Below are 11454 nucleotides of genomic sequence, written 5' to 3'. Positions count from 1 at the left end.
AGAATTCATGTTTTGTCTAATCATCAATGCTTTTGCTTTTTGTTGCGGATATTAAGAAATGATGATTATTGTCTGCGATGTCGAATTATTTGTTGACTTTAAACGATGAGGTTTTGAATAGCTTTACAGTACAGTGTAAAGGAAGTGAATGTGGGGCAGTAGGCTTTCACATACTGTATGCCATATGCCCAGCTGACAATTGTTGGTAAGAACCACAAAGATGCATACATATTTGAAACGTCTCTGTGTGAAGTTAATCACAACATTTAAAATTTCATCTACTTCATAATTATCATGAAAAATCTATAATTTTTATAAAATGTAAATCTAAAGGTTTGTATAGCAATGATCTGAGGTCTGCCTGTGCGTGTTAACATTAACGCGAAATGATGACAGTTGCGATTTACGCGTGCAGAAAAACGTCACATATTTCTCAGGATGAAAATAGTCATAGATTATTTTCATATGCAAAAGTTGCCATAGACATACTTTGTTTAAAAAAATCTTACAATTTAACACCAAATTCCATCTGGCGGAAATGACTTAAATAGGGTACTTACATTATAAAGTAGCCTAAATGAATAATTTATTTACTAATGATTGACATTATATTGTGTGCAAGCCTATATGAAAAAAACTTACCAACATAAAAAATCTAATTAAAGAACACACATAAACACAAAAAGAACAAAGGCACCATTTGAAAACTGCTTTTTAGGTGGAGTCATTTCTTTATAGTTGTGATACAAGTCTCTTTGTAGTTGTTATTCCACTATATTAGGTAAATTTGTATTATTAACTTGAATTATTTAGCCTATCTGTAAAATTAAAATAGGTTATATCTTGATCATCCATTCTCACGAATAAATCTCTAGCTGTACGGGAGCTGTGTTGAGAACGAGCTTTTTAAAACAAGAAAAAAATCACCTCTGATAAAAGGATAATAAAATGATGCTTGTTATGTACAGTGAGGTAATCTGTGAACAACCTGGACCTGAACACACCCCAGCAAGCAACCGTCTAGGTTATAAAGTCTATAGTCCGTCTAAGAGCAACCCTTCTAGCCATAATAAACTTGAATTTGGTTACATGTTGTTTTGCCTAAATAACTTGTTAGATGTATGATATTCCACCATGTAGTCTATGCAAAGTAATTACAAGGTGGTTGTTGTTTGATTTCATTTATTTTTTTGTTTTATTTAATTTATCTTTGGGCTATTAGATGTCTTAATTTTTCACCGACAGCCCAATTTATCCTTGTTTTAGCTTAGACGTCTGGGCTGTGTTTGGACGATATATTAGACGTATTTTACATACGTATGTAAAATTGCCAGCTGATGCAGTGGTAAGATCTGAACAGTGTATCAGCACAACGGATATGTAGTATCTATTTATGTACAGCAGGGGGAGGCAAAACTTCAGGTCAGGAAAAGACAACTTTAATGTACAATGTCGCCGCCGCCTACTTTTTTGTTTAATGGCGGTTTATTAAAAAACAAAAAATACAATACAAGATTTCAACATTTAATATGCTAAAAAGAAAATATAAACAGTATAAGAAAAAAAATAGAAGTGTTTTTTGTTTATTTGAGGGCAATACTGATTCAATATAACATTTCATGTTTTCCCTGAAAATGTACACTTATGAATGTGAAATTGGTCATGACGTTTCAGGGTCAAATTGCCCCCTACTGAAAAATCCAGCAAAGACCAGCATAAGTGGCAGTAGCTGGTCTAAGCTGGTCCTTCCAGCCTGGCAAAGCTGGTGGGCCAGCTGGTCTGACCAGCTAAGTCCAGCTAGACCAGCTTAAAAAGTGACCAAAACACAGCTAGACCAGCTTGCTACACCAGCCATACCAGCTAAAACCAAGCTGGGAGACCAGCTTATGCTGGTCTTAGCTGGATTTTTCAGAGAATAATATTAAACAGCCGTTTAATTGTATTCATATCACATTTGTAAACGATAATTTTAAAGTACAGGATCCATGCTCACAGAATCACAGACAGCAATATATTAATAATTCTTTTTTAAAAAATCCATGACTCCACATCTGGCCATCTCGGTTTTCGTTGGTGGTTTCGACGTATAACGTCATGCCGCAGGAATGATGACGTATTTTTGTAGGCCACGCCAACCCGGAAGTGGCGGGACACTGGCTCCCTCGACAAAAATGGAAACGTAACAACAGTGGCATGCACTCGACACATGAAATGGAAATAGGCATGCTTAGCCAATATGGTAGGTGCCTATATTTCTTTGTAAAAAAAGAAGTCTATGGTGCTGTCGACACTGATAAGTTATTAAGGCGAGTTTCGTAAATACTTCTGTTGTCTTCTTTGAATGTGGAAGAGCTGTTAGTTTATAAAAAGAGTTAAAGCTACATTGCTGTTTCAATGCTATTTTTAATTAGCAATGAATTTATCCAGAACTTTATCTCTGACCATATCTGTCTGTCTGCGTGTGTTAGTTCAAGTTCTCACGTTTGCAGCCATCTGTTCCAGTAGCTGTGGTTGAGATCTTACTGAATCTGCCTGCAGAGCAGGTGGTATTAAAGTGACGTTTAGTGCAGTGTTCTTCAACCCTGGTCGTCGAGGATTCCTTAGAAAGTTTTAGATGTCTCCTTATTTAAATCACCAGAACCAACTCATCAGCCTCCTTCCAGAATGTCTCCATAACAATCTAATGGGTTAAATTAGGTGTGTTAATTAAGGAGACATCTAAAACATTCTGGAAGGGGGTCCTCGAGGATACTTCACTTGCATCAAATACTCCACTTGCTTCTCACACTTCATAATAAAAGAATAGATGTCTCCTTCCTTTGGGTTCCTGCCCATGTAGGGGTGAAAGGAAATGAAACAGTAGATATGTAGTGATGGGAGAAATGAAGCTTTTCGAAGCTTTGAATCAATTGAACCAATTGCTTCGTAAATTGATTCAGTTTTTCGAAGCGTTCGAAACACTATACACACACAGGCTTACCTGCTGGTCAAAATAGTGTAAAAGCAGCAAGATCTGTCCAAACATTTGACACTTTTTACAAAATAATAGCAAGATTGTTCTAAAAGTTTTTAAGAAAAATAAATTTAATTGAGACATAATTAAAAGTGTATTCTGTGTTTTTAGTTTTATTTATGGAAAACAAATCATTAAAACAAACTCCCTTTTTAATTATGCACATTTTTGTCATTAAATCTGTCTATAAATAAAATGTAGACAAAATTGTAGTGTTATTAGTCAGAAGGATGAATGTTTAAACCTTTACAATAAAACTGACCCGAGTTCACCTACACTGGATTTTCAAAACTTTTTGAAACAGTTATGACGTAATGAAGCCTCGTTTGCTAAAACTTTGTGACTTTGGCCAATTGAAACAAGCTCCGAACCAATGATTCGAAACAAAAGATTCGTAAATGTTTCGAAGCCTCATGAAGTGTGCTTTAAAAATCACCCATCACTAGTGGGCAGCGAGCTTACTGACTTATCTACACGCACCTGGATATCAGAGTTTTGTTTAGATGTATCCAGGCAAATACGTGATATCGAATAACTGAAGTGTGTTTCAGCTATTTTGGGAATTGCAGGAATCCCCTGTAGAGGATATACATGTACGCATATAATTTTTCACATCCTTATTACTTTCATTATCTGGTAGAGAAGTGATTTTACATGACGAAGAGTAAGGTAAAATGTTTCAATGGTTGATTTAAAGTCTAAGTTAACTTCCGTGTTGTTTTCAACCTAAGATGGATAGGTCCAGATCCACAGTGTGACAACCAAATGTTTGCAAAAAGAATAATGGATCCTTCTGCAAGCAATCAAAATGATGTGTCTAAGAAGCTTAAATTCGGGTCAGTTACAGTAAGTTGACATTTTTTGGTGTCACTGGAGAGTTTTTACATTAAACTTGACTCAGAAATGGGTCATAGATCATTGTCTGAAACACAATTTTTGTTTCTGCGTTATTAGTGCCCAGGATTAAACTCAGCTGTGGTTGAGGAGATCTTACTGAATCTGCCTGCAGAGGATGTGGTATTAAAGTGTCGTTTAGTATGTCGTGAATGGAAGGAGCTGGTGGACTCACAGGCACACTGGAGAGAGCGCTGCCGGAGAGAGGGGATCGAGCCCTGCCGGAGAGAGGGGATCGAGCCCTGCCGGAGAGAGGGGATCGAGCCCTGCCGGAGAGAGGGGATCGAGCCCTGCCGGAGAGAGGGGATCGAGCCCTGCTGGAGAGAGGGGATCGAGCCCTGCAATGCGTCCAGACCTCCGACAAAATTGTGTCTGTTTTACTTTATGACTAAGAAAAGACGTAACTTACTAAAAAATACCAGAGCTGAAGGTGAGCCACAGAATAATTTATGATTACGTGATAGCTTGATAATAAGTATGTCGATATTTTTTACAGTCTGGTCACTGTAAAAAAAAATAAGATGATCACTTCTTCTGTTTCATTGTGACTTTTACACACCTTTCTTCCGGGAACTGTTGCTAAGTTGTTAAATAAACATCTTTAGGGATATAAACTATTCCTTATTTAATAACAATGGTCATTGTCTTTAATGTTAAAATGAATTACTTAAAAATTCAATACATAAGTCCCCTTGAAAGTTTATTGTGGCCTCCTATAGGGCCCTGGCCACCTGGTTGAAATAAAAACACTGCTTTAAAGTATGGTTGTGGGCATATATTGCCAACTGTTAAATTCAAGAAGTGTCCTTCATGCTGGTATTTTTTATTAGATCATTTCAATGGATGGATCCTTGTAAAGAATGGTGGAGACGAATGGAAAATAGAAGAGAATTTTGCAGCCCTTCCAAATGACAACAATAAGAAATGCTTCTCCACCTCTTATAGGTAAGTTATGTTTCTGTTGCTTCAGAAATTTCAGAACTTGATGCGTAATTTCGGAACTTGACCTGTCTGTCATCTTTGTTCTCAGGTTATGTTTAAAGCAACAGCTGATTAATTTAAAAAAAGAAGGTTACAGTTCTGCTATCATGGATCTTCTGCAACCTGACATCAAAATATCAGACTGGTTAGTCATTTGCAGTAGGATAAAAAACACTTTTCAAACAGGAAAACATATAAAACAATGCTTGCAAGTCTCTTATGCAAGGCTAAGCAGTATAATTAGAGTTTTTGCATAATTGAGCATGCTTAAAGTTATTTATCCGCATGCTTTGGAGTAAAATAGATATAAATGGTCTTATTTTACAGAAAACTTTTGTTCATAACTGATATATTTTGTAAAATAAATTTTATGATGCAGTTTTGGACCCACCGGACCCAGAGTTTAAGAGGTTTTAAATCTCTGTTATCCCACACAACAATTTTCAATTCTATTCTGTATTTTATTCAAAACTTTGCAGACAATTTCAGTTTTAGTTGTCTTAGTAAATTTAGATTGGGCTTTGAAAAGACTAAAGCATTATTATAACTCTAAAACTACTAGTATTTCCCTCAGTCTGGTGTGTATTGTTGTTTGCTGCAGGTACGCCCCAAGCTTTGATTGCAGGTGTTATTATAAGATCTGTGTAGAACTGCTTGATCAGGAAAAGAATCCCATCAGTGTCTTTCAGCCTGAAAAAGTTTTCTTTGAACAGTGGAATGATCAACGATGGTGTCAAGTGAGTTTAATCATAGTGTTCAAATCATTCAATCATTTTTAAATAATAAATGTACTAAATTTTATTACTTACAAAACGTACAGTCCAATCATCCTCCACTGAACTATTTATTAAAGGTGGTGAGAGTGTGAATTGCAACCAACAGCAGACCTGCCAACCTGTACGCATTTTGCGTAGCAGCTACTCATTTTGACCTCATTGTACGGTGGTACGATTTGTCACTCGAAACTACGCAAAAACCTGGTGACGCCCCTGCCGCGCGAAATACTCAAAACAAGCAACAGAAAAAAGAAAAAAATGTCCAATCATAGCACTGGGCTCATCCACCATATAGAAAGTGAGGGTGATTGACAAGTTGTATGGCAAATCAGTAACAAGAGTCTGCTAATGACGGAATCACAAAATTCCGCGTGATCTCCTTCATCCACCCGCAGTTTCTGACAATCTTTTTCAACGGAGAGTGAAGGCGTCTGAGCCCCTAAGGTAAACTGGTCAGGGTGGATGTGCAGAGTTAAAATAATGCATTAGCTTAATCCTATGAAGTCGACGGTCGCGCTGGCTCCGTTTCATAACGTGCACTTGACCGCAAGATGCGCAAACATTACTTCTGATTTGTAAATTAGCATCATTTATAATTGAGCGCTTCCGAAAAAGTACCATGGTTTTACCATGGGGGAAAGCATCCAATTTTAGTCAAATAAAAACGAAAAGTTCACTCTCAGTGAAGGGAGTCCACCTGACGCGCTCTCCAATAACGCGCTCTTGATAATTGTCTATTAATTAAACGTCATATACAAACCACATCAAATAAAGTTTTATACTTGGAGAATATCTTGTGTCTCGAGCACCCATGTGATAGGTGCCTTTGCCGTACTGTACTGTACTGTAAACAAAGCTACAATAAATTAAAGACAGACAGTTATGGTTCAATTTAAAGTAGTGTTAACTCTAAAATACTGTCTTAAAGGGATAGTTAACTTAAAAATTTAATTCAGTCATAGTTTACATAATAGAACAGAGCGTCCAAACCTTTATGAGTTTCTTTATTGTGTGGAACAAGTCATTTTGAAGAGTGTTGGTAAGCAAACAGATCTGGTCCCCACTGATCTCCATTGTATTTTTTCCTAGTCAGGGAAAACAACAATTATTTTTTCTCAAAATAATTTCTTTTGTGTTTCACTCAAGAAAGAAATCATTAAGGTTAGGAATAATATGAGGGTGAGTAAATGATAACAGAATGTTATTTGTGGGTGAACTTATCATCCACTATTTAACAGGAATATCACTTTAACAGTGTTTGAGCAGACATGCTAAACTTTGGAGAATACAAATACAAGAATACAAGAATACACCATGTATGGCAAATTTTGTTAAACATGATTTTATTCACATTTATAATTATTTTTAAGCAGATTATGCCAGGATGGAGAAAAAAAGTGAGTGCAATGTGCAGCATGTTACCTTGAAAGTTACCAAGAGGTGTGTGTGTGCGTGCGCGCATGCGTGTGTTAAATTATATGTTAAAGGGGACAGAGAATGAAAACCCTTTTTTTCCTTGTCTTTGTTGAATAATGGTAGTCTACCCGCATTCACAAACATACAAAAAGTGCTAGACATTCTAAACATCTCAGTCTCATAAAAATTCCTCTTTTAGAAATGTCAGCCAGAAAACGGCCCAATCTGAAAAACTGATGGTTATGACATCACAGGCATCTCACTGCCCCTCCACTTTCAAATAACTGGCTACATTTTTTGAGGGGCAGCAAAGTCAGCCAATCAGTATTGAGATTGCAAGTTAAGCCAGTAGGGGGAGCCAAATAGGTGCAAAACCACTTGTTTAAAATCCCCCACCCTAATAGAGCTATCTGAGAGAGGTTTTTAGGAAGCTTCTAAGGCATTACAGACCCAAACAATTTTTTTTTATCTACATGTCACATCACAGAACAAGGATAAATACCCCGTTCAATCATTCTATGTCACCTTTAAAAACCCATGTTCTGACCTTTCGGCTGATGGTACTGTACTCAAAAAAAATGTCCAAGGTTGGCAGGTCTGCAACTGCTCATCCCTGAATTTTGAATGCATATGGTAGCCTCCACAGGATAAACATGTCGTCTTCGGACACAACGTAGGGACGAAACAGACGAATCCACAGACCCATCCTGCATGAATAAATCAGGGGATTTTCGCCTGAGTGAATCTGTGATCCGCAGACCCAGATTCGCTAATTTAACACCAGTTGAGTGGCTCAAACATGGCAGACTCGTCCTGGGATGTCAATAATTATGAGGTTATTATGACTGCGGCTATAGGGTCTGCACTTATGATGGAGGAGGACAGAGAGTGAACAAGCGTAAAGATCTGATTATATGTGCCAAGGTTGTTTGAAATCTTACCTTTTATTCTCACTGCTTTAATTTCAGATGACACACGTCTTTAAGAATTATGGACCTGGAGTTCGGTTTATCCGTTTTACTCACGGAGGAAAGGATACAAAGTTTTGGGCAGGCTGGTATGGAGTATGGGTTGTAAACAGTAGTGTAGAGATCGGTCCAGCTATATAATATTTTTTAGGTCACTGATGGACAGCATGAAAGTTTGTACTGATATGAAGAATATATGCATCATATGCTTCTTGTTTGTTTGTTTGTTACGTTCTTTTATGTATATACATCAAAATGTTACAATTTCTAAGTAGTCAAAGTAATTTTATGACTAAATTGTTGTTAATTTTTATAAAAACTCTGACATAACTATGACACGCAACAGTTTCACGGAAGGTCAAAAACTATATCAAACACTTGTAATTTCCTATATAACATCATGCAATGCATTTTATGATATGTGTTATATAGAATATACAGTAAAATAACATAAAAGTCATAAAACAAATCTAGAATACTCCCTCAGCACTTTCAAATGGAGCCAAGTGACAAGAAATAAGGTGTGTTCGACTTCATGCGGTGCTGCAAAAACCTACAGCCGGATGACATCGAAGTACCACGAGAGCGAGACAAAATTAGACTTCGTATGATTTCTTTAATCGTTCTCGCAGTACTTTGACATCATCCGGCTGTCGGTTCTTGCGGCGCCGCATAAAGTTGAACAAGCCTAACAGCTAATAAGATGGCAGTTTTGTGATGACATTTTGTGTTGTTTTATGGCAAAATTAAAATCTGTTCTGATTGTGATAATTGTTTTGACAATATTAAAGGGGACATTTCACAAGACTTTTTAAAGATGTCAAATAAATCTTTGGTGTTCCCAGAGTACATATGTAGAGTTTTACCCAAAATACCATATAGATAATTTATTATAGCATCTTAAAATTGACATTTTGCCTTTTAAATCCAATAAAGTGAATCTCTGCACTCTTGGATAGTGCAGTTTAAGGGGCTTATCCCCTTCTGACATCACAAGGGGAGCCAAATTTCAATTACCTATTTTTTCACATGCTTGCAGAGAATGGTTTACCAAAACTAAGTGATAGAAGAACTGGGGACCAAATTATAGCACTTAAACATGGGAAAAGTCTGATTTTCATTAAAAGGTTTACACTTGATGCTACTTAAATATTATTTTAGTTATGTATGTTGGCCATTTGATGTTATGGTAAATAAAAACAAAATTAATTATAGAAAATTGTAGTATGTTATGTTTTACTTGTGTGGAATTAATTTTTGTCTACAAAACTTTGTTTTTAAGATCATTGACTTAGATTACATCCCAACATTTACGAAGTAGCCTTTTCCAGTAAGGAACAGTTCATCTTTGTTGATTCTCCTTATAAACATCTTAATGTAAGTGCATTTGTTGGTATTTCAGTTGCATCTACGGTATTCGACTTTATGGCTCTGCGCATAGTGATCGGCGTATGACATCAAAGTACCGCGAGAGCGATACCAAAGCTCCGGATGAATTGTTTTTTTTTTGCCTTTTAGATCAAAATAAGTTCAAAATAAGATTTTTCGAATCGCTCTCGCGGGGCTTTGATCGATATATGCGCAACGGCCGCACGAAGGGCACATTAGACATATCGCTCTCGCGGTACCCTGAAAGGTATGCAGGGGCGGATCTACCGGGGTGGCACGGGGTGGCTGTTGCCACCCTTAATAAAAGCATTGCCACCCCATATGCCACCCCAGCGCTAGTATCCTAATATATATATAATATATATATAATATATACCCTAGTAGGGCAGAAAGGCAATGTAGTTTTTCTCTGCGTGTGTTTAGGGGTGGGAGACACATATCTGACGATGATTGGTGTGTGTGTCTTAGAGGGGGTGGGACAACCACATAGCTGATGAGGATTGGCTTAATTTCCATCGTTATAGCCAACCAGAGGCAGCAGAGTTCATACACAAGCACGAACAGGCAGTCCCAGCAGAAAGTCTTTTACAGTGTAAAAAAAAGTCCGCGCTGTCTTGCCAACTTGGTGACTTTGTCGCTAGATTAAGAAACTTTTTAGACCCCTTTAGCGACTTTATTAAAAAAGCGACACGGACATATATAGCGATTTTTTCTGGCGTGGTTGGAGACTTTTGGAAACTGCCATGAAAGCATGCATCGCCCCATCCAAGGCACTCACATGCAGCCCGGTTCTCGCGCTGCAGTCGCACAAACCTGCAACAACAGAGCGATGGCAAGTACAACGATCTCAAAACAAAGGTAGCGGACGCAAACACAAAGTATAAAAAGCACAAACGTTACTTTTCCATCGTTGCGGCCAAAGGCAAGAATGATTATGAACGTGCAACTTATGCCCATGAAGAAAGAGTCTCTTCACGTCTGTAGCAAGTAATTCTGATATAATAAAGTACCTCACATCATCACATGCTGCCAAAACATTAGTGGTTTCTCTTTAGTGTCTTAAAGTGATTAAATTGAGCATCACATCAGCAAATCAGAGTACTGAATACGGTCATATTTTAAAGATAAATGTTGCTTCAGGATAAAATACAAAAATTAAACTGTTAATTGTTTAATATTGCCTGAGGTAGTTGTTGGTAGTTAAAACAACTGAACTGCAGGTATCTTTTAAGTATCTTTTAAGCAGTTCTTTCTAGAGTTAGCCCGTCATGTCTTGTTAGTGCAGCAATCAAAATATTCCATACATGCATATGAAATCGCTCTTTATGATATAGTCTAATGTTTTTAGTTGTCTTCATTAAGGAGACAAAACTATTCAGTGTTGTGTATGTTTAGAAAGCTTGAAAGAACTTAATGCTGCATTTTCCATGATACTATGAAAAGAAAGGCTGATATCCATTTTTTAACCAAAAAGAATAGAAAAATCAAATACTATGAGAGTGGAAGGTACAAATAAAACAGAAAAATATGTTTTGGAAGGGAGAGGAGTAGAAGAAGTCAGAAACATAGAAATGGTGAAGAGCTAAAAGAAGTGAAAAGAACAGAAACAATCCATCATGAAGTGAGTGAAAGGATTAAAGAAGAGGCTTATGAGAGAAAGAGATGTGTGTCTTTCAAATATGTTTTACATTAATATAAACTAGGCAAACCTATTTTATTTATATAAAAGTAAACAGTCTTTATGTTCAACCTTGCTCATCATGGTTACAGTCAGTGTTTTTAGGTATTGGTAAGATGTATGTATTAACTTACTGTAGTATTAAGACAAAGGGTGCTACAGTAGAAATTCTAAAGGTAGCTGCTTGGGTACTTATAGGAACATTTGTTGTTGCATTTTTTTATGTTATAAAAATTTGAGGTCCAGTGTATACACCGAATATAGTATATAATTTCTTGTATCCACGACAACCATGCAAGTATGCTTACTTTATTGCCACCCCTCGTAGTTCTCATGTCA

The 11454-nt window shown here is 36.9% G+C and overlaps 1 protein-coding gene across 1 annotated transcript; it reads left to right on the top strand.

The window, feature by feature from the left end:
• Window positions 1-2168: 2168 nt before the first annotated feature.
• LOC135775707 (F-box only protein 44-like) lies at window positions 2169-8179 on the top strand. Its single transcript, XM_065286131.2, has 9 exons — window positions 2169-2239; window positions 3753-3859; window positions 3968-4153; window positions 4250-4337; window positions 4738-4852; window positions 4938-5033; window positions 5490-5625; window positions 7718-7915; window positions 8049-8179. The coding sequence occupies exons 1-8, from the start codon at window positions 2194-2196 to the stop codon at window positions 7793-7795; spliced, it is 852 nt and encodes a 283-aa protein (XP_065142203.1). The 5' UTR covers window positions 2169-2193; the 3' UTR covers window positions 7796-7915; window positions 8049-8179.
• The last annotated feature ends 3275 nt before the right edge of the window (window positions 8180-11454 follow it).

This window comes from Paramisgurnus dabryanus, chromosome 21, assembly GCF_030506205.2.
Source record: "Paramisgurnus dabryanus chromosome 21, PD_genome_1.1, whole genome shotgun sequence".
Lineage (NCBI taxonomy): Eukaryota > Metazoa > Chordata > Actinopteri > Cypriniformes > Cobitidae > Paramisgurnus > Paramisgurnus dabryanus.
Note: the sequence above shows the minus strand (reverse complement) of the source record. Positions and strands in the feature narration are given on the sequence as shown.